At 46.3% G+C, this 23,703-nt stretch overlaps 1 protein-coding gene across 3 annotated transcripts in view; it reads left to right on the top strand.

Moving 5' to 3' along the window:
* tarbp2 (TAR (HIV) RNA binding protein 2) overlaps positions 1 to 20,309 on the top strand; it is a 33,516-nt gene extending 13,207 nt beyond the window's left edge. For 2 of the 3 annotated variants that reach the window (XM_070869533.1, XM_070869531.1), the window contains exons 3-8: positions 1,517 to 1,619; positions 5,822 to 5,894; positions 8,426 to 8,543; positions 14,168 to 14,295; positions 17,822 to 18,014; positions 19,381 to 20,309. In XM_070869533.1, the coding sequence (XP_070725634.1) occupies positions 1,517 to 1,619; positions 5,822 to 5,894; positions 8,426 to 8,543; positions 14,168 to 14,295; positions 17,822 to 18,014; positions 19,381 to 19,538 (773 nt within the window). In that variant the 3' untranslated portion in view covers positions 19,539 to 20,309. The remainder of the gene's footprint in view (positions 1 to 1,516; positions 1,620 to 5,821; positions 5,895 to 8,425; positions 8,544 to 14,167; positions 14,296 to 17,821; positions 18,015 to 19,380) is intronic. The other variant, XM_070869532.1, reaches the window with a different exon arrangement.
* The last annotated feature ends 3,394 nt before the right edge of the window (positions 20,310 to 23,703 follow it).

Genomic DNA, 23,703 nt, shown 5'->3' with positions numbered 1-23,703 from the left:
TTGCTCGGCCATTTAAGAGTCAACCACATCGCTGCGGATCTGGAGTCACATAGGCCAGACCGGGTAAGGGCGGCAGATTTCCTTCCCGCACGAACATTCGTGAACCAGATGGGGTTTTATGACAATCCGGTAGTTTCATGGTCACCAATACTGATGCTAGCTTTTTATTCCAGATTTATTTAATTGAATTCTCCAGCTGCTGTAATGGGATTTGAACGAGTGTCTTCTCTGGATTATTGGTCCAGGCCTCTGGATTACTCGACCAGTAATATAACCACTATGCTACCGTACCCTGAGTAAAGGAAGTTTCTCATGAATTCTTTATGCATTTACTCTTGAGGAGAGCGTTAATTTTTTTTAATGTATCGACCCTATCTGCGGGAAATAATGCTCCCTTTCCAAATCCCTTTTAAAACGAGGTGACAGCATGTTGAATCAATTATTCCTGTGACCCAACACCTCTGCCTGTTTTTGCGCGCGCAAACCACTTAGCAACGACAAGCCCAAAAAAAAGCACCTTGTGTGGATCACTTCGAAGTGACTGTTTTTCTTTATAATGGGTAAACACGGCGACCATTTTTATGCACAGCAAGGTCCCACAAACAATTGCGATGGATGGCCAGTTAATCTGGTTTCTGGTCGTGTTGGTTAAAGGGGGTATTTTGACCAGACCACCAGGAGAACTTTCACGCGCTTCTTCCAATGGTGCCCATGGGATCTTTACCACCCGAGAGGGCAGTTTGGTCCTTCAATGCAGTACTCCCTCTGTACTGCACTGGAGTAGACCATACGCTCACGTCCGGGAGTGGGGCTTGAACCCACGATAGTCTTGATTCAGGTGAGCGCGCTAGCAACAGAGCCAAACTGACTCATCCGAGAAAGTTCCACGCGTAAAAGGACAACTGAGGCGCACGTTTGACATAAACCGATCTGATTAGAGCCTGACTGTTTAAATCTGGCTTTTTTTTCCTCTCTTATTTATGCATTCCTGGGATGGAGATGTTGCTGGCGAGGACAGCATTTATTGCCCATCCCTAATCACCCTTGAGAAAGAGGTGGTGAGCCACCTTCTTGAACCGCTGCAGTCCGTGTGGTGAAGGTGCTCCCACAGTGCTGTTAGGGAGGGAGTTCCAGGATTGTGACCCAGCGACGATGAAGGAACGACCGATATATTTCCAAGTCAGGATGGTGTGTGTGACTTGGAGGGGAACTTGGAGGTGTTCCCAAAAGCCTGCTGCCTTTGTCCTTCACGGTGGTAGAGGTCGGGTCGCGGGTTTGGGAGGTGCTGCCGAAGAAGCCTTGGTGACTTGCTGCAGTGCATCGTGTAGATGGTTCACACTGCAGCCACGGTGCGCCGGTGGTGGAGGGAGTGAATGTTGAAAGTGGCTGAGGATCCATTCAGCTCACTAATAACATTTCGGGGGCTGAAGTAAATTCTGTAGCCGTTAAAATGGTTGTTTTATGGCTTTCATTTAAATCTTACTTTGTGTTTTAATTGATGTTTTTCCCCCCTCAGGTCAGGGGCCTAGCAAAAAGGCAGCAAAGCATAAGGCAGCAGAAGCTGCCCTGAAATTACTAAAGGGAGGAAACATGTTGGAGCCCATGTTGGATGGAGTCAAGTACGTGAATAGCTAACTGCACCAAGAAAGATCTTTCCATTCCATCTTCAAACGGCGATATTCAACTCTTTAACTGCCCTTCTCCCCCCTCCATCTCTCCTAAAGGCAGTGACATATGCAGGGAAACCATTCCACCGGTGTGCTGTCCGCTTACTGGTACCTTGCCCAAATGGTCATCAAGTGCGAGCCTTGGCGGCAAGTGTTGATGTGCTGTTTAACCATGTGGGTCGTCACAACTGTGCCCAATCGTGCTCCCTCCTCCCATTGTTCACACACCTGCACTTTCACCAGGGGACACTGGCTGGTGGTCAAGAGCAGGAACTTTATAGTAATTCTTTTCCCCCCTTTCCCAATTGTAGTCCCCTCTTGTGCTGCCCCGGCTGACGATTCAGTGCAGCTCTGAGGGAGTGCTGCAATCAGAGTTGCCGTCGTTCTGATGAGACGGTAAGCCAAGGTCCCATTTGCGTGTTCCAATTGGTTTAGGTGGATGTGAAAAATAACTTGGCACAATTGTTTTATATTTAAAAAAAAAAAGAGATCAGGAAGTTCGCCCGCTATCCTGGGGCCAACATTCTTCCCTGAACCAATACCTCCAAAATTCGATTGACCGGTCGGTCACTCCTCTCACTGCTGGTTGCGCGACATCGCTGTGCGCAAAATGGCTGCTGCATTTGCCTACATAAGTCACTGCACTTCGAAGCAAGTCGTTGAATGTGAAGCATTTTGGAATGTTTCTGAAAGATGTGATCGCGCTATATGAATGCAAGTTCCTTTTCTTAACATAAGAACATAAGAAATAGGAGTAGGCTATACGGCCCCTCAAGCCTGCTCCACCATTTAATACGATCACGGCTGATCTGATCATGGACTCGGGTCCACTTCCCTGCCCGCTCTCCATAACCCCTTATTTCCTTATCGTTTAAGAAACTGTCTATTTCTGTCTTAAATTTATTCAATGTCCCAGCTTCCACAGCTCTCTGAGGCAACGAATTCCACAGATCCACAACCCTCTGAGAGAAGAAATTTCTCCTCATCTCAGTTTTAAATGGGCGGCCCCTTATTCTAAGATTATGCCCTCTAGTTCTAATCTCCCCCATCAGTGGAGGCATCCTCTCTGCATCCACCTTGTTAAGCCCCCTCATAATCTTATACGTTTCGATAAGATCACCTCTCATTCTTCTGAACTCCAATGAGTCGAGGCCCAACCTACTCAATCTTTCCTCATAAGTCAACCCCTTCATCCCCGGAATCAACTGAGTGAACCTTCTCTGAACTGCCTCCAAAGCAAGTATATCCTTTCGTAAATATGAAAACCAAAACTGCACGCAGTATTCCAGGTGTGGCCTCGCCTGGCTCCGAATGTAGTGTGTTAAATGTCATTGTTATATAATGAGTTGATGGAGGTTACGAATGGTTAGGCTTTTCTAAAAGACTCCTGGCAGCTAATATAATGGTAATGAGTCCAACGACCTGAACTTGTGTCTAAAATGTTGTCAAAATCTGTTTCCTTATTTCCCCATTACATCAGGTAATGCAAACAGCATGTTGGCAATTCAGCGGGGCAGTCTGTTAGTAGGAAGGGCGGGATAAATTTGGGGAAAGTGATGCTATTTAGGGTTACCAATTTCAGGCAGTCGACCTTCAGCCCATCTCGCCCGCCGATCCACAGTATTTACATGGTGCATATCTAAATCTAATCACCCTGAACCATTTGTGCGTCATTTTTAGTAAAGAATCCATTTATTGAAAACGAAAAACGGATTAGTCTTTTCGTTTCAGATTTATTTTAAGACAGGTATTACAATATGTCTGCCTACAGAATAAACTCGCAAAACTTCATGGTAGCAATGGCTACTGGTGGAAATAAAAAGCAATAATTCGCAATACTCTTTCAAGATTTTCTGACTGTTACGTCAGGGGCCTAGCAAAAAGGCAGCAAAGCATAAGGCAGCAGAAGCTGCCCTGAAATTACTAAAGCGAGGGAACATGTTGGAGCCCATGGCTGCTATTGGCATTACGATCAGAAAAGCTAGGCCGCACTCTCCAATAGAAGCTTGGAATGACCTTTTTAAAATTGCATGTATGTGGCGTTTATAAAGATCCCAGGGCACTATTCGAAGAATACCGGGAGGAGGGGGTGGGGAAGGGTCCCAGCATCTCAGCCAACGTTCCTCTCAACCAACACCACCAAAAACATTCCTCTCATTGCTGTTTGTCGGATCTTGCTGTGCGCAAAATGGTCGCTGCGTTTGCCTGCACAACGACTGTCGCTAAACTTCAAAAGTAGTTCATAATGTGTGAAGCGCTTAAGAAACGTTTCCAAGCGACGTGATGCGGCGCTATGTAAATGCAAGTTTTTTGTATTGAATAGATCCCTGCCCGTTTAATAAGGCAGAGTGGTTCCGTACATTGGGCCCGTGCCTCGCCATTGGAAAGATGTGGGTTCATAGTTTGTTTCCACATACACTCCGCTCCGATCTAGAGTGTGCAGTGGCTGAAAACTGGAAGTACTTGCCCTAGGCAGGAAAGGGGGAGATCGGCTGGTGAGTTACCCTTATTAAAGTTAGACCCAGTTAAATCTGCAGTGTAAATGTGAACCGGGTCAAATATTGTGTCTGTTAAAGCACCCACACCACACAGACCTGGGACAGATATATATGCCTTTATTTTAAAAAATTGTTCTTGGAATATTGGCGACACTGGCAAGGCAGTATTTATTGACTATCCCAAGTTACCCTGAGGGCATTGCGAGTCAACCACGCAGTGTGGGACTGCTATCACCTGTAGGGTGGCAGGCCCCTCCTTGAAGGACATAAGAACATAAGAATTAGGAACAGGAGTAGGCCATCTAGCCCCTCGAGCCTGCTCCGCCATTCAACAAGATCATGGCTGATCTGGCCGTGGACTCAGCTCCACTTACCCGCCCGCCCCCCGTAACCCTTAATTCCCTTATTGGTTAAAAATCTATCTATCTATCTGTGACTTGAATACATTCAATGAGCTAGCCTCAACTGCTTCCCTGGACAGAGAATTCCACAGATTCACAACCCTCTGGGAGAAGAAATTCCTTCTCAACTCGGTTTTAAATTGGCTCCCCCGTATTTTGAGGCTGTGCCTCCTAGTTCTAGTCTCCCCGACCAGTGGAAACAACCTCTCTGCCTCTATTTTGTCTCTCCCTTTCATTATTTTAAATGTTTCTATAAGATCACCCCTCATCCTTCTGAACTCCAACGAATAAAGACCCAGTCTACTCAATCTATCATCATAAGGTAACCCCCTCATCTCCGGAATCAGCCTAGTGAATCGTCTCTGTACCCACTCCAAAGCTAATATATCCTTCCTTAAGTAAGGTGATCAAAACTGCACGCAGTACTCCAGGTGTGGCCTCACCAATACCCTATTGGTGTTGGTGCACCAGTTGGATTTTTGCAACAAAATAACAGCATTTTGTGGTCTTTTATTTTCTGGTTCTAGCCCACGAATTGCTGGATTTATTGAATTCAGATTCACAGCTTGCAACCTCTGGGTTCTCAGTCCAATACCTTAACCACTGGGCTACCGTCGCCTAATATCCATCACAGGCCGTGGAGACTAGATCTGGAAGGAGCAACTGTTGTAGAAGTCCTCCATGTGCTATCCTTAAGCACTTTCCAGTGACCTGTTTCACCTCACTGCACTGGGACATGCGCTTCACCCAGTGTTCCTGGCACTCTGAAACGTTCAGTGTGACTACTGGAGCTTTGGCCAGCCAATTTCTCTCTCTCGGTCTCGGGAGTTGCTATCTGGTCAATTGTCTTGTTTCGTGCCTCTCTTTCCAACCGCCCCACCCCCCCCACCCATCTCCCAAGTCCCGTGCTGTGCCACTGTGGAGCCGTGTGTGTGTGTGTCTCTGCATGGTTGAAAAGTGCATTGATGTTTTGAATATTGGCCTCCAGTTGGCCTACACAGAGCAGCGCCAGGCAATAACTGTAAACTGCAGCGATCACTGGCGTAACTCCCGAAACTGGATACTCATGAGTCTGAGGTAAAGGGTTATCGGACTGGAATTACACAGAAGCTGAGGAGTAAGTCCGCTAACTCTCTCCCCTGTGCTCACCTGGGAGTGGAGCGACTGCCTAGAAGAAAGAGTGTCTTGCTCTCAACAGCTGGAAAATATTGATAAATCAGTACTTCTCATTGTTCTATCCTTTTTTCCCCTCCAGGATCTCTGGTACTGAATCTAAAAGCTCTAGCTCTGCACAGCTCGCAGAATGCAACCCTGTGGGGGCCCTGCAGGTATTGTATTATTTATTTCCTAACACCCAGGATAGATATACGCTAGGGTTCCTTAACTTTACATAGAATCTACTGCCCAAAAGCTGCCTATTTGGCCCAATAGGGCAATATGAGCTTCCTCCTACCCTGTTACCTACACGACCCTCCTACCCTACTTCATCTCACCATATCCGCAAATCCTTCTATCCCTTTCTCCCTCATGTATTTATCTTGCTTCCCCGTAAATGCATCAATGCTATTCGCCTCAACTACTCTCATGAGGACACAGATTTAAGGTGATTGGCAGAAGAACCAAAGGCAACATGAGGGAAAAAACTTTTTACGCAGCGAGTGGTTAGGATCTGGAATGCACGGCCTGAAAGGGTGGTGGAGGCAGATTCAATCGTGGCTTTCAAATGGGAGTTGGATAAATACCTGAAGGGAAAAAAGGTTGCGGGGTTACAGGGAAAGGACGGGGGAGTGGGACTGGCTGAGGTGAGAGCCGGCATGGGCCGAATGGCCTCCTTCTGTGCTGTAACCATTCTATGTGGTAGCGCGTTCCACATTCTAACCACTCTCTGCGTAAAGAAGTTCCTCCTGAATTCCTTATTGGATTTATTAGTGACTCTTGTATTTATGGCCCCTAGTTCTGGACTCCCACACAAGTGGAAACATCTTCTCCAGGTCTACCCTATTAAAGACCTCGATCGGGTCACTCCCTCGGCCTTCTCTTTTTTTTTTTAGAGAAACGAGTCCCAGCCTGTTCAGTCTTTCCTGATAGTTGTACCCTTTCTGTTCTGGTATCATCTTTTTTGCACCTTCTCCAACGCCTCTATATCCTTTTTGTAATATGGAGACCAGAACTGTTCACAGTACTCAGTACTATGTGTGGGGTCTAACCATGGTTCTATACAAGTTTCACTTTTTTAAACTTGGCTCAGTCGGTAAGAGCGGTGCCCTGTGGAGTACGGAGCCATACAGATCAAGGTGGTTTGACGTTTGGTCCCTGGTCTGTGCTGATTTAGCTGAATTCAGCCAGGGGTGCTATTAGGGGCACTATAGTTGGACTCAATGTCCTTGGGCTAGGGAGGGGACAGTCAGGCAGACTTCCTGTGGACAGTGCGTGTGGGTGTGGATATTGGGCGAGGACCTGATTGAGCTTACCTTTGACAATCCCCATGGTGGTACAGCCTGCCGATGCTCGCTGTCTGGGTCCGCACATGCCGAGCGACCAGTTGGGCGAGGTACCCGAAGGCAAATCAGTGTCCGTGGAGCTGTACCTCCGCATAAAGCCCAGCTCTCCAGAGAATATTCTACAGCAGTGTGTTTATGTACGTTTCCTCTGCCCACCTTTGGCTCGTTTGCCGTGAAGGAGCTCCGAGTAGAACGCTTGCTTTTGGAGTCTCGTGTCTGGCATGCGGACGATGTGGCCTGCCCAGTGGAGCTGATTGAGTGTGGTCGGCGCTTCAATGCTGGGGATGTTGGCCTGGTCGAGGACGCTCACGTTGGTGCGCCTGTCCTCCCAGGGGATTTGTAGGATCTTGCGCCCCCTGGCCAAAGACCGCCCTAAGTGGAGGAAGAGCATCCGGGAGGGCGCTGAGCACCTCGCGTCTTGTCGCCGAGAGCATGCAGAAATCAAGTGCAGGCAGCGGAAAGAGCGTGCGGCAAACCTGTCCCACCCATCCTTTCCCTGAACAAGTATCTGTCCCACCTGTGACAGGGACTGTGGTTCTCGTATTGGACTGTTCAACCACCTAAGGACTTATTTTTTTTTTTTTTTTTTTTTTTTTTTAAAAGAGTGGAAGCATGTCTTCCTCGATTCCAAGGGACTGCCTATGATGATTATGTTTGTGTACCTGATGTAACAAATAAATAACATGTATACAATGTGTACTGTTTGCAAATATACACTGTGTGGTCGACGGCAACACTTGTAGTGACGTGAAGGGGCCGATGTATCCTTCAGCCCAATTTAAAAAAGGAATCTGCTTTTCAAGTATGTGTATTTAAAGGGTTTTGTTTAAATGAGTAAAGCATGGGGCCAATGAGAAGGGGGGAGGTGCATTATCAGTATTTTTGTCGCTTCTTGTGAGATTTGTGTTAAAGCAACATGTATTTATCGGGGCGGGGGGGGTCCAGTTACTTTAAAAGCCACTTGACGCTGAGGAGATTTTAATCTTTTTTTTCCCCCCTATCCTTGTGTTAATGTTCACTGTGTGTCAGGATGGCTGAAGTTTCCAAGGGAAGTGAAGTAATCTTTAAAAGTACATTTAAGCACAGTTTTATATACTTGAAGTGAGCTGTGTCCCCCGTTTTCCCGCCCCCCCCCCTCAATAAAGCTGTACTTTAGCAGAGTGGGGGTTGTGCACTGGGTTTCGTGATGGTGCTGGAGGAACCACTAGGTTTGGCGGTGGGGAGAAGAGATGGTGCGGCCTTTCGGGAGCCGTGAGTTTGGGGGGGGGTGGATCCGAGTTGCGTTCTGAGGCGATTGTGCGTTACTGTCTTGAGACCGACCAGTGCACTACCGCTTAGTGTGTGCTCTTTCTTTCCAGGAGCTGGTGGTTCAGAAAGGATGGAGGCTCCCCGAGTACACGGTCACTCAGGAATCCGGTCCTGCCCACAGGAAGGAATTCACCATGACTTGCAGGGTGGAGAGATTCTTGGAGATAGGTATGGGCCCTCCACACCTTCCCTGAAGGCCTTCTGCATTTGTTGTCGTTGTCTTGTGTGCTTGCCTCTGATACTGCAGCTGTGTGGTAAAGGCACTCTGTGCCTTCCTTCACTGTTCTGGCCAAGAGTCATGTTATTTATAATGAGTGACTGATGAGCCAGGTCAGTGTCCAATTGCCTGTGTGCTTGGTGAAAGAAAGCCGCACATGTGTCACTTGCTGTGCTATATTGCCTAAAAGGGATCACTACAGAACATTTGAGATACGGTGGAACTGAGCAAAGTTTTGCGAACTTTTGTGTGTGTTTTTTTTCTTTAAAAAGTGCAATGGGAAAGAAGTGTCAGATAATGTATCTTTCAGCAGCCCAAAAAGTGTTAGACGAAGCATGACTGCTCTTTCAAAGAGCTAGCAAAGGCACGACGGGCCAAATGGCGGCCTCCTGTGCAGTAGATTTCTATGAAACCGGTTCACCAGGAGCATTCCCAACGTCCATATCATGCACCATTCTTGGGTTGACCAGCAGCTTTGTATCCTGTACTTCTAGACATCTTCAGCTGCTTTCGAGTTGAGAACTAGGTAGATTGTGAGAGCAACATTGGTGTGTAAATAACTTTCTTTTTCAATTCTTTTGACTCCCTACCCCTCCCAATAGTCTTCCACTACAAAAGCCCTTCACTTCTGAACACTGGCGATGAGGAACTGAAAGGAAGAATTTTGCTTAATATTGCCGCGTTTCATTTTAAAGCTTCTTATTCTCCCGGACATTATGTAAAGGGATTTATAATTACTAACTGAATCAAGTAGCATAGTGGTTATGATACTGGACCAGTAATCCCGAGGCCTGGACTAATGATCCCGAGTTCAAATCCCACCACGGCAGCTGGGGAATTTAAATTCAGTTAATTAAATAAATCTGGAATAAAAAGCTAGTGTCAGTAACGGTGACCATGAAACTATTGGATTGTCGTAAAAACCCATCCGGTTCACTAATGTCCTTTCAGGAAGGAAATCTGCCGCCCTTACCCGGTCTGGCCTATTATGTGACTCCAGACCCACAGCAATGTGGCTGACTCTTAACTGCCCTCTGTGGTTCAAGAAGGCGGCTCACCGCCACCTTCTCAAGGGCAATTAAAGATGGGCAATAAATGCCGGTCTTGCCAGCGATGCCCACATCCCGTGAACAATTAAAAAAAAAAAAAAAAAGATCTCCAGGTATCTGGCATCTGAATGAGATTTGATGCGTCTTAATCTTTGGAATAGTGATGGAGGATTCACCATTAGTAAACAGGAAAGTGAATACAGGTTGAACCTCCCTTATCCAGAACTCCCTTATCCGGAACCACTCCTCATCCAGAACCATTCCTGACCACTCCGACATGAACAAATTGAAGTCTTTCCTCGTTGCCAACTCCCGCAATCTCCGGCCTGACCCCACGATCCACTGCTTTCCCCCGCCCCCCCCAATGATCTCTCTGCCGCGCTCCCAGCCCCAAGCCAGCCAGTCACCATATCCCCTTGCTCAGTATTTGTACTATCCAATTTAACGTGACCACCCCTCCGGAAAAATCCCTTATCCAGAACATGCCACGTCCCGAGGGTTCCGGGTAAGGGCAGTTCATAAGAACATAAGAAATAGGAGCAGGAGTCGGCCATTTGGCCTTTCGAGCCTGCTCCAACATTCAATAAGATCATGGCTGATCTGATCATGGACTCAGCTCCACTTCCCTGCCCACTCCCTATAACCCTTTACTCCCTTATCACTCAAAAATCTGTCTATCTTCACCTTAAATAGATTCAATGACTCAGCCTCCACAGCTCTCTGGGGCAGAGAATTCCATAGATTTATAACCCTCTGAGAAGAAATTTCTCCTCATCTCAGTTTGAAATGGGTGGCCCCTTATTCTTAGACTATGTTTCCTACTTTTAGTTTTCCCTATGAGTGGAAATATCCTCTCTGCATCCACCTTGTCGAGCCCCCTCATTATCTTATATGTTTCAATAAGATCACCTCTCATTCTTCTGAACTCCAATGTGTATAGGCCCAACCTATCTTCACAAGACAACCCCCTCATTTCAGGAGTCAACCTCGTGAACCTTCTCTGAACTGCCTCCAATGCAAGTATATCCTTCCTTAAATACGGAGACCAAAACTGTCCACAGTACTCCAGGTGTGGTCTCGCCAACAGTTGTAGCAGGACTTCCCTACTTTTATACTCCACCCCCCCTTGTTCAAACAATTGGTTTAGTCAAGCAAACTTGACTACAGTTGGGGATATTGTTTTTTAGAAGCCAACAATTTGAATTGATTGCTCGCAAACTCTGGGGTCTTGATCCAGCAGAATAAGTAGCTGTTCTCTGGATGTGAAGTACCTAGTGGAGTTTTCTATCCATGCAGCTCTCTGTTAACTTCGGGTCAGGAGATCACCGACAGTCAGGGCTTCAGCTCTGCACCTATGGCAGTGCGGCTGCCAGAGTTTTATCTCCCCCCGCCCCCCCCCCCCCCCCACCCGAGGAATATATCAACTTTTTAGAAAAATGGCCATCTTATCTGCAGCGTGGTGGAAATGTGAGAATCGGAAGCTAAAGGCACCCTGTGTCTGATGGAGTGTCTGAATTATTCGCCCAGCTCCATTATGTCCCAGGGGCTCCTCATTGGGTCACGAAAGCCAGCGGCACATCAGGGATACTATCAGGGATAGTATTAAAGCCAAGGAAGTGGCATACAAATTGGCCAGAAATAGCAGCGAACCCGGGGACTGGGAGAAATTTAGAACTCAGCAGAGGAGGACAAAGGGTTTGATTAGGACAGGGAAAATGGAGTACGAGAAGAAGCTTGCAGGGAACATTAAGGCGGATTGCAAAAGTTTCTATAGGTATGCAAAGAGAAAAAGGTTGGTGAAGACAAACATAGGTCCCCTGCAGTCAGAATCAGGGGAAGTCATAACTGGGAACAAAGAAATGGCAGACCAATTGAACAAGTACTTTGGTTCGGTATTCACTAAGGAGGATACAAACAACCTTCCGGATATAAAAGGGGTCAGAGGGTCTAGTAAGGAGGGGGAACTGAGGGAAATCTTTATTAGTCGGGAAATTGTGTTGGGGAAATTGATGGGATTGAAGGCCGATAAATTCCCAGGGCCTGATGGACTGCATCCTAGAGTACTTAAGGAGGTGGCCTTGGAAATAGCGGATGCATTGACAGTCATTTTCCAACATTCCATTGACTCTGGATCAGTTCCTATGGAGTGGAGGGTAGCCAATGTAACCCCACTTTTTAAAAAAGGAGGGAGAGAGAAAACAGGGAATTATAGACCGGTCAGCCTGACCTCAGTAGTGGGTAAAATGATGGAATCAATTATTAAGGATGTCATAGCAGTGCATCTGGAAAATGGTGACATGATAGGTCCAAGTCAGCATGGATTTGTGAAAGGGGAATCATGCTTGACAAATCTTCTGGAATTTTTTGAGGATGTTTCCAGTAAAGTGGACAAAGGAGAACCAGTTGATGTGGTATATTTGGACTTTCAGAAGGCTTTCGACAAGGTCCCACACAAGAGATTAATGTGCAAAGTTAGAGCACATGGGATTGGGGGTAGTGTGCTGACGTGGATTGAGAACTGGTTGTCAGACAGGAAGCAAAGAGTAGGAGTAAACGGGTACTTTTCAGAATGGCAGGCAGTGACTAGTGGAGTGCCGCAAGGTTCTGTGCTGGGGCCCCAGCTGTTTACATTGTACATTAATGATTTAGACGAGGGGATTAAATGCAGTATCTCCAAATTTGCGGATGATACTAAGTTGGGTGGCAGTGTGAGCTGCGAGGAGGATGCTATTAGGCTGCAGAGTGACTTAGATAGGTTAGGTGAGTGGACAAATGCATGGCAGATGAAGTATAATGTGGATAAATGTGAGGTTATCCACTTTGGTGGTAAAAACAGAGAGACAGACTATTATCTGAATGGTGACAGATTAGGAAAAGGGAAGGTGCAACGAGACCTGGATGTCATGGTACATCAGTCATTGAAGGTTAGCATGCAGGTACAGCAGGCGGTTAAGAAAGCAAATGGCATGTTGGCCTTCATAGCGAGGGGATTTGAATACAGGGGCAGGGAGGTGTTGCTACAGTTGTACAGGGCCTTGGTGAGGCCACACCTGGAGTATTGTGTACAGTTTTGGTCTCCTAACTTGAGGAAGGACATTCTTGCTATTGAGGGAGTGCAGCGAAGGTTCACCAGACTGATTCCCGGGATGGCGGGACTGACCTATCAAGAAAGATTGGATCAACTGGGCTTGTATTCACTGGAGTTCAGAAGAATGAGAGGGGACCTCATAGAAACGTTTAAAATTCTGACGGGTTTAGACAGGTTAGATGCAGAAAGAATGTTCCCAATGTTGGGGAAGTCCAGAACCAGGGGTCACAGTCTGAGGATAAGGGGTAAGCCATTTAGGACCGAGATGAGGAGAAACTTCTTCACCCAGAGAGTGGTGAACCTGTGGAATTCTCTACCACAGAAAGTAGTTGAGGCCAATTCACTAAATATATTCAAAAGGGAGTTAGATGAAGTCCTTACTACTCGGGGGATCAAGGGTTATGGCGAGAAAGCAGGAAGGGGGTACTGAAGTTTCATGTTCAGCCATGAACTCATTGAATGGCGGTGCAGGCTAGAAGGGCTGAATGGCCTGCTCCTGCACCTATTTTCTATGTTTCTATGAGAGGGTGCCACCTTGTTCTTTCACATCTCCCAGCAGCCGGTAGAGTGTGGGGAGGCCCCTGCCCTTGCAGTCCAGAGAAGGAAAGATTTGAAGAGACGTGGATCGCTCTGCATCGAAAGAATCAGTGCTTGCAGGATTAAGTGGGATTTAAGTTGTGGAAAATTAATGCAGGTCACAAAAATGGGACTGAATGGTTTCCAGTTATTTCCGGAAACTAATTGGAATTCTTTGAATGCTGCTTGATTGCCTCCATTCCTGGTTGTTAATTAACCTTGAACTGGCTGAAATCCATTTGAATACACGGTACATAGATCCATAGCCCGCAACTTAAGAGTTAAATGTCGTCTGCCAAAAATGTGCTTTTTCATCCATTTTGTTCTAGATTTGAAAATGGAAACTCGAGGTTTCAAAAAATAAGTTTTATTTTCGCACTCTGGTCTGTCCGTCATACTGTCTTTGTACTGCATGTCCTGGGGGGTGGAGTAGTTAGCAACAGTGCCTTCAAATCATTTTAAACTATAGACAAGTTGCACGTTCTGTTTTCTAGTTTTGTGATCCCATTGGATTCAATGATCATCTTCGGCAAAAATACAATGCTGCTGTAGGAGCGTTTTAAAATAGTGTGTCTGGCTGTGCCACTGAGAGCAGGCTAGTTGTCGTCCCCAAATGAGAGGGTGGTATTGGAGCACGAGTTCTTCCTGCACTCCTCTGACTTAAGAAAACATTCTCGGCATTTGAGGAAATGGTTTTTAATAGTTAACGAATGGTGCTGGCTGTGGAGCTGTGAAGTTTTGTTTTGTTCGGGTGTCTTAAGAATGGGCATTGTATCGATTTTGTCCAGTTGAGAAGAGGCCAGTGTAAAGTGAGTGGTGTGTGCAATCAGTCTCTCAATTTGTGGGGTCGTGTCTGTTGTAGGAAGCGGGACGTCGAAAAAGCTGGCGAAACGGAATGCCGCAGCAAAGATGTTGGCGAGAATCCACGATGTTCCCGTGGATCAGAGGGACGGGAATGAAGTTGAGCCAGAAGATGACCAGTTTTCCATTGTAAGTGTGCGAAAGGTTGGATCACAGTTTTCGACAGAGCACCAGTTTGCATCCCGAGAGAGACCCAATGACCCGATAGTGATGTGTCTCCACTGCCATCTTTTATGCTTGAAGTTCAAACCGGGGTGGGCAGAAGCAATAATGGATTGTTTGAATCAGTATTGAGGAAAGACTGCAGTGCTATCACTGGAGCAGGAGTTCAGTAAAGCGGTGGGCGAGAGAAATCTTCACACCATACCCACTTAAAATTTGAAAAACGCCCAATAGTACTTGGGTTTCGAAGTGTGTTTCGTGCTTATACAACACTACATGTTCTGGTGGTTACAGGTCTGTCAGTGAGGAGGAAAGGGTGTAAGAGACAAGATAGCCATCCGTGGCTAACTAAAGAAATAAAGGATGGTATCCAATTAAAAACAAGAGCATACAAAGTGGCCAAAACTAGTGGGAGACAGAAGATTGGGAAGCTTTTAAAAGCCAGCAAAGACCGACTTAAAAAAATGATTAGAAAAGGGAATATAGACTATGAAAGTAAACTAGCACAAAATATAAAAACAGATAACAAGAGTTTCTATAGGTATATAAAAAGGATAAGAGTGGCTAAAGTAAATATTGGTCCCTTAGAGGACGAGACCGGGGAATTAGTGATGGGGAACATGGAGATGGCAGAAACTCTGAACAAATATTTTGTATCAGTCTTTACGGTAGAGGACACTAACAATATTCCAACAGTGGATAGTCAAGGGGCTATCGGAGGGGAGGAACTTAACACAATCACTAAGGAGGTGATACTCAGTAAGATAATGGGACTAAAGGAGGATAAATCCCCTGGACCTGATGGCTTGCATCCTAGGGTCTTAAGAGAAGTAGCAGCAGGGATTGTGGATGCATTGATTGTAATTTACCAAAATTCCCTGGATTCTGGGGAGGTCCCAGCAGATTGGAAAACTGCAAATGTAGCGTCCCTATTTAAATAAGGAGGCAGACAAAAAGTAGGAAACTATAGACCAGTTAGCCTAACATCTGGTTGGGAAAATGTTGGAGTCCATTATTAAAGAAGCAGTAGCCGGATATTTGGAAAAGCATAATTCAGTCAGACAGAGTCAGCATGGTATTATGAAGGGGAAGTCATGTTTGACAAATTTGCTGGAGTTCTTTGAGGATGTAACGAACAGGGTGGATAAAGGGGAACCAGTGGATGTGGTGTTTTTGGACTTCCAGAAGGCATTTGACAAGGTGCCACATAAAAGGTTAACTGCACAAGATAAAAGTTCATGGGGTTGGGGGTAATATATTAGCATGGATAGAGGATTGGCTAACTAATAGAAAACAGAGAGTCTGGATAAATGATTCTTTCCCGTGTTGGCAATCAGTAACTAGTGGGGTGCCGCAGGGATCAGTGCTGGGGCCCCAACTATTTACAATCTATATTAACGACTTGGAAGAAGGGACTGAGTGTAATGTAGCCAAGTTTGCTGACGATACAAAGATGGGAGGAAAAGCAATGTGTGAGGAGGACACAAAAAATCTGCAAAAGGACATAGACAGGTTAAGTGAGTGGGCAAAAATTTGGCAGATGGAGCAAAATGTTGGAAAGTGTGAGGTCATGCACTTTGGCAGAAAAAATCAAAGAGCAAGTTATTATTTAAATGGAGAAAGATTGCAAAGTGCTGCAGTACAGCGGGATCTGAGGGTACTTGTGCATGAAACACAAAAGTATGCAGGTACAGCAAGTGATCAGGAAGGCCAATGGTATCTTGGTCTTTATTGCAAAGGGGATGGAGTATAAAAGCAGGGAAGTCTTGTTACAGCTATATAATGTATTGGTGAGGCCACACTGGAATATTGCATGCAGTTTTGGTTTCCATATTTACGAAAGGATATACTTGCTTTGGAGGCAGTTCAGAGAAGGTTTACTAGGTTGATTCCGGGGATGAGGGGGTTGACTTATAAGGAAAGGTTGAGTAGGTTGAGCCTCTACTCATTGGAATTCAGAAGAATGAGAGGTGATCTTATCGAAACATATAAGATTATGAGGGGGCTTGACAAGGTGGATGCAGAGAGGATGTTTCCACTGATGGGGGAGACTAGAACTAGAGGGCATGATCTTGGTATAAGGGGCCGCCCATTTAAAACAGATGAGAAATTTCTTCTGAGGGTTGTAAATCTATGGAATTCGTTGCCTCAGAGAGCTGTGGAAGCTGGGACATTGAATAAATTTAAGACAGAAATCGACAGTTTCTTAAAGGATAAGGGGTTATGTGGAGCGGGAGGGGAAATGGAGCTGAGTCCATGATCGGATCAGCCATGATCGTATTGAATGGCGGAGCAGGCTCGAGGGGCCGTACGGCCTACTCCTGCTCCTATTTCTTATGTTCTTATGTTTTACTCATGGGAGCAATTTGAGGTTTCTTCCTTTCATTCTCGGAATGTGGGTGCAGCTGGCAAGGCCCATCCCCAGTTGTCCTGATTAGATGCAAGTGAGCGGCTTGCTGGGCCACTTCAGAGGGCAGTTAAGAGTCAACCACGTTGTTTTGGGACTGGCGTCTCGTGTAGGCCCAGACTGGGTAAGGACGGCAGGTTTCCCTCCCTAAAGGGCATTGGTGAACTAGTTGGGTTTTTACGACACTACACTAGCTTCATGGTCACTTACTGATATTTTTATTTCCAACTTCATTCAAATTCTCACCTGCTGCTGTGGGATTTGAACTCCCGCTCTCTAGATTACTGGTCCGTTTTTGTTTTTCTTTTCCCTCTCCCACCCCGGAACAAATTTCTTTTTATTTTGCATTTTTAGTTGTCTGTGAATGTTCAAGAACTCGTCCTTTCTCTTTGTTGCTCTGGGTATCATTCTGTCTCCGGAAATACTTCGGCAGTTGCTTGCATATCACTTGAGCAGCCAACAACTGCAAATTGGGATTTCGAGTCCGTTGTGTGAAGATGGAGGATTCCCCCTCCACCAAACCCTATAATGTAGGGCACTGTAGCTTCGACAGTGGAAGTGAGAGAGCACTGCTCATACCGCGAGGCACTCTGCAGGTCAACAACAACAACTTGTATTTATATAGCGCCTTTAACGTAGTAAAATGTCGCAAGGCGCTTTACAGGACTGTTCTCAAACAAAATTTGACACTGAACCACATGAGAGATTAGGGCAGGTGACCAAAAGCTTGGTAAAAGAGGTATGTTTTAAGGAGCGTCTTACAGGAGGAAAGAGAGGCGGAGAGGTTTAGGGAGAGAATTCCAGAGCTTAGGGCCCAGGCAGCTGAAGGCACGGCCGCCAATGGTGGAGCGGTTTAAAATCGGGGATGGTCAAGAGGGCAGAATTAGAGGAGCGCAGACATCTAGGGGGGTTGTGGGGTTGGAGGAGATTACAGAGATAGGGAGATCATCGTGGAACATTACGTCCGTGGAAAGAGCAAGAATGGGAACAAAACAGTATTTCAAATAGAAAGGTGTGACTTTTGAAAATGAATTTTTTTCCCCCATTGTGTTTTTTTTTTCTCCTTCTCCCTCTCCCTCTCCCCAGATGGTTGGTAGCAAACTCGATAGCCCACGGGGCAAGAGCACAGGTTGTACGTGGGACTCGCTCCGGAATTCTGCGGGCGAACGGATTCTGCACCTCAAGAGCCATCCACTTGGTGTCGCCAACTCCAACTTTTGCCAGATGCTGAGGGAGTTGGCGGAGGAGCAGCGGTTCGATGTCAGTTACTTGGACATTGGTAAGTCACCTTTGGCTGATTACGTTCCATGTTTTTCAGTGCCAGGAGGATACTGTAGGGCTATATAATCAAGGCGCACCCACCGATCTTCGTGATTGCAGGCAGATCTTGTCTCTTCTTGAAACCAGTGCTTGGATTATCAAAAAGTAAATGAGGAGTAAACCTCTTCCGACTAGCTGAGTAAGAAGTTAATTCTAGGAACCGTGGCGTGCAAGGAAGCACTCGCATCTTCTGCCCTCAGAACATCCCAAAGTGCTCCACGTGCAATTAATTCTTTTTTTGAAGTGTAGCCCTGGTGAGACCACACCTGGAGTATTGTGCACAGTTTGGGTCTCCTTACCTAAGGAAGGATATACTTGCCATTGAGGGGGTGCAACAAAGGTTCACCAGACTGACTCGTGGGATGGGGGGATTGCCCTATGAGGAGAGATTGAGTAGACCAGGCCTATATTCTCTAGGGTTTAGAAGAATGAGAGGTGACCTCATTGAAACATACAAAATTCTTACAGGGCTTAACGGGGCAGATGCAGGGAGGATGTTTCCTCGGGCTGGGGAGTCGAGAACCAGGGGTCACAGTCTCAGAATAAGGGGTTGGCCATTTAGGACTGAGATGAGGAGAAATTTCTTCACTCAGAGGGTGGTGAATCTTTGGACTTCTCTGCCCCAGAGGGCTGTGGATGCTCAGTCGTTGAGTATATTCAAGACCGAGATGGATAAATTTTTGAATATCAAGTGATATGGAGATCGGGCAGGAAAGTGGAGTTGAGGTCGAAGATCAGCCATGATCTTATTAAATGGCAGAGCAGGCTTGAGGGGCCGAATGGCCTCCTCCTGTTCCAAATGTAACAGGCTCGAGGGGCTGAATGGCCTCCTCCTGTTCCTAATGTAACAGGCTTGAGGGGCCGAATGGCGGCCTCCTGTTCCAAATGTAACAGGCTCGAGGGGCTGAATGGCCTCCTCCTGTTCCTAATGTAACAGGCTCGAGGGGCTGAATGGCCTCCTCCTGTTCCTGTGTAACAAGCTCGAGGGGCTGAATGGCCTCCTCCTGTTCCTGTGTAACAGGCTCGAGGAGCTGAATGGGCCTCCTCCTGTTCCTGTGTAACAGGCTCGAGGGGCTGAATGGCCTCCTCCAGTTCCTAATGTAACAGGCTCGAGGGGCTGAATGGCCTCCTCCTGTTCCTGTGTAACAGGCTCGAGGGGCTGAATGGCCTCCTCCTGTTCCTAATGTAACAGGCTCGAGGGGCTGAATGGCCTCCTCCTGTTCCTGTGTAACAGGCTCCAGGGGCTGAATGGCCTCCTCCTGCTCCTATTTCTTATGTTCTTGTTTGCTAACCGCCTGTGTCTTTTGTGTGGGTTTTTTTTCCAGAAGAGTTGAGTTTGAGTGGCTTGTACCAGTGTCTTGTGGAGCTCTCTACCCAGCCCACCACCGTGTGCCATGGCTCGGCCTCGACGCGGGATGGCGCCCGTGCCAACGCAGCCCACAACGCACTGCAGTATCTGAAAATAATGGCAGGAGGGAAATGAGCCCAACGGTGAAGGATATCGCTCTTCAGTCTGACCAGCACTCTTTGTTTTCCCTCCCAAACTGAAGTGTTTTTTAAAAAAGCAGCAACTTGAATTTCACAAGACGTGCACTTGACTGAAAGTCGAGGGCTCTTGCTGCTCAGTCTGCCTAGGAGGTGCCTTTTTATTTTAGGGGGTGGGGGTGGGGTGTTTTGGAAGGGAAAGGGATCTGAAGGTTTCTGTTAAAGACATGATATTTTTAAAGTGTTCTCCTACCTTGACCATCCACATGTCTTTAGTTGAGTGGATGGTCAACATGCCATTGCTGTTGGGGAAATAAATGTTTCCCCACGAGTGTCATTGAAACTGGTAGCACGAAGCCCAGTGTGGTTGCAAGTCGAGCACCTGGCCCTACTTGCTGTAGTTCTGAAGGGATTGCTGCAGTGCTGATGGCATCTGCCGTGATGTTCTTTGAACCTAATTTCCCAGAAAATGCACAGGGATTTCATCTCGATAGCGTTGAGTGAATTTGGGACATTCACTTGATCTCTTACAATTGTCACGGTCAGTAAGCAGCCCAGTGGCATGGGACATTGTTACTGCCGACGTTACGTACGATCGATCCCGTGATGTGGCATTAAGTGCCTGTTGATTTCTGATCTTGGCCAGATTGCCCGAGCAATGGGAAGGCGCGGATTGGGAATGGGTATGAGCCAACCTCTCGCCGTCTTCTGTCCACTTAGCACAAAGCAGCATTTGCAGTGTCTTTGGGAATAGGGTTGTCCGGCTGTGAGTGGGGGGGGGTGGTGTGGGAGGTTTTTTTACGTGCGTGGGTATGTGTATATATTATATATATAAAGGGATAAGTACAAAGGTAGCAATGAATTATGATTTTTTAAATTCCGTTAAGTATTATGAAGCTTATTTGAAATAAGTTATTAATTGTTCCAATGTGCTTTCCAAGTCCAGAACTCAAGTTGTGACAATTACAGGACGTCACCCCGTAGTTCAGCAGTAAAAGTAATTGTTCCGTGCTGACAACACAGGCAGCTGTCTACTCAACTGATGTGTATTTACCTCCTGTAGCTACAACAGGTCGTTTGTTTTTTGTTTTTTGTTTTTGATTGCTGTCCAGTGATCCTTTTGTGGAAAATGTACATATGTGGACATCGGGCAAAGGCAGGATCTGACCCAACTGAGATGCCCACCACCCTTGCATAGCACACGGACACTCGCGGTCTAAACCCTTGCGGGGAGGTTGGTCACTTGGGTGTGAGGCACTGTGCCCCAGTAAAAGTGCCTTTTGGAAAGAACCGGGATGGGGGGTGTGAAAGATTGAAAAAGTGATCTAGAAGGAGACCGACTCCACAGCAAGCTAGACACTGCCATTTCATACCACAGGTCCAGGTTCAAATTCAGCCCAATCCGATCAGATGAAAGTTCCCTGCTGAACGGACGTGGCTTACGTCAGTCTCAACTGCTAGTGGATGTGAGCCCACGGCATGAGCTGTCAGACTCACTTGAGGCCATTGTGACTGGTGGGGGAAAATACATACTGGTGCAGTCAAAAGTGTTCCTCCAAGTTTTGCATGAAGGCACATTGGGCAAAGAATTGCTTGGTCACTCATCTTCTTGTAAATCCATTCATGTTTACACGGTTGCTGCATGTAGCAGTTTTTTTCTCCAGTGTTGCGATGGAGCAGAGGGAGTGTCATTCTGGTGCTGGCTTGCTCCACACCGGATCGATTTGACAAACGAGTGTCCACTCTTTCACTCCTTGCAATGAGCGCAGAATTCGCCCAGAAAATGTGATTGCAGACAAAGCATTGTACAGACACAATGCACCGAGTCAGAAGACTTTTTTTTAAACTTTGTGAGAAATATTAAAGGAAACGTATGTTTTTCATTGAAAGCAATTCAAAAGGTTGCTCAGGTGCTTCAATATTTGAAGTGTAGATAATCCATTTTCCTGGAAACCGCACTCTTTCTACCCTGCAATACTTTGGGAGAATTTGTTCATCCCAGGAGGATTGTTGAGTCTGGGAATGCCACAAAGGAAACTGTGTTTAGGGGGAAATTAATCTCTTTCTGCTTTAAGAGAAAACACAATGTTGGAAATACACAGCAGCTTTATCAGCATCTGTGAAGGAAAAAGACAAGTTAGTGATCCGAGTGCAACCCTATTTCCAGTATTTGCATTTTTATGTGTTGCTTTTTATCTAACACGGAAAGACATTTGCCCAACCTTGGTGGATAAACATTTAACCTATTCATATGGCAGCCCTCTATCCACTGTTTTAACCCACGTGCAGTTCACGTTGAATGTGTTAACCCCTCTGTTAAAGCAGTGGACGTAGGAATGGCATGTGTACGCCACCGTCGCCCATCAAATCTTTTAAACTAGTCGAGGTGTTTAGCCAGTCACTTGGGACTCGTTAGCTGGCTGAGTTTGCCCAGTGAGTAGTTGGCCGATTCAGGCCGGAAAGATCCCATGCTTGGTCCTGACTTGTGCTCAGTCGGCTGATCCCAGCCAGGGTAACGCTAGTAACAGGTGGCCTCCGAATTCCTGATCCTGCTTGCTGTCTCGCAACATCTGGTGAAATTGGAAGCCTGGAGAGGACGGAGCCAAGCTTGACTGTGATGCCCTTCCCATGGGACAATGCCCTGCCGACACCGTCGGGGCTCACCCATGCAGATGGACCACTTGGGTAAGGTGCGCGGAGCCCACGGAACAACATCCTAGCAAGCGGTGAATGCCTTCAGGAGGGGTGCAGGAAAAAGATGCACTTCAACTCCCTTGGAATATGATCCAGTATTATTCAGATCCTATCTTGCAGAAAATTGGCAGTGTGGTTTTGACGTCAAAATGTGCTAAATAAACATGCTAACCCTAACCCTCTGCAAATCTGTCTTGGTAGCCAAGCAGGTCAGTGGATCCCCCATTAACTTTCTGCATTGCAGGCAACTCTCGATTATCCGCACACGGATCCGACAGGAAACTATTGTAACGGCATTTAAAATTTCGGCCCGGGAAGGCATCGGGTTTTAACTTTATAATGTCAATCGCTGTAACGGAGAAATCGTTTACCCGGCATAGCCCACTCCCCGAGTGACCCGGATAATCGAGAGTTGCCTGTATTTGCAAGACACTTAAGATCAGATTGACTATGGGTGATGATCAAGCCCATCCATCTCTTGATAAACCGGCATGTTTGCACTGATAATAGGATGTTTGAGTTCCGAAAGATTTACATGAATTGTTTGAATAATTAAGGGAGGGGCTGGGTGGTGTAGCTCTGGTACCTGGGTTGAGATCCAGACCAGACTAATGGAATGAAAGTCTCTTGCACGCTGCTTCTGTAATGTGAAACAAGGTTGAGGGAATCTCAACTCAAGTTCCCGTATGCATACGCCCACAGCCTAAAAGTCTGTACCTGCCCTGAAAGTGTTTGATGGGGACAGTGTAGAGGGAGCTTTACTCTGCATCTAACCCCGTGCTGTACCTGTAATTGAAATAGAGAGCATTCGAATCTACTTTGCCTCACCATGAGCATATTCACAGAAAATAGCAGTGTGTTTTACTCATTGTGTTTCATTAAAGTTCTACTTTCTCATTGTGTGTAAGACTGGAGTTAACCTTCCTCCACACAGCCCGTGAGACAGGGGCCACAAGGGCAAATGTAACACTCTGGTCTGGTCTGAGCACCTGTTCTGTGGGCTGTCCTGTGTTTGATGCTCAGCGTCTGGAGTGACAAAACCGTTTCAATTCTGGGATTAAACATTTTAGTCATTAATTATCGAGGTGTATTTATAATGAAATATCACACAACATCATAACCAAAGTTTCCAGGCGTTTGACAGGCTGGGGATTTTCCGCTTTCCCTGACACTGAAGTTGGAGATTTTAAAGTCGGGCTGTTCCTATAAAAGCTACATTTTATATTGAAACAATCAACTTTAATTTGCAGTTGTAAAGACGTGTATGAAAGGTGCTGCCCTGCTCCAGTGTATGTATTGCTTATTTGTATCTGTTTACTATGTGAATAAAAGTAAAAATAATTACAAAATCCAAACATTGTAGCTATGTTTTTACCTTTATCCATCAATAAATTGGAACATTTTCTCTCTTACAATTAACAGTTATGGTCAATAACCAGGGGGCATAGATTTAAAGTAATTGGTAGAAG

Source organism: Pristiophorus japonicus, chromosome X, assembly GCF_044704955.1.
Source record: "Pristiophorus japonicus isolate sPriJap1 chromosome X, sPriJap1.hap1, whole genome shotgun sequence".
NCBI classification, from domain to species: domain Eukaryota; kingdom Metazoa; phylum Chordata; class Chondrichthyes; family Pristiophoridae; genus Pristiophorus; species Pristiophorus japonicus.
Note: the sequence above shows the minus strand (reverse complement) of the source record. Positions and strands in the feature narration are given on the sequence as shown.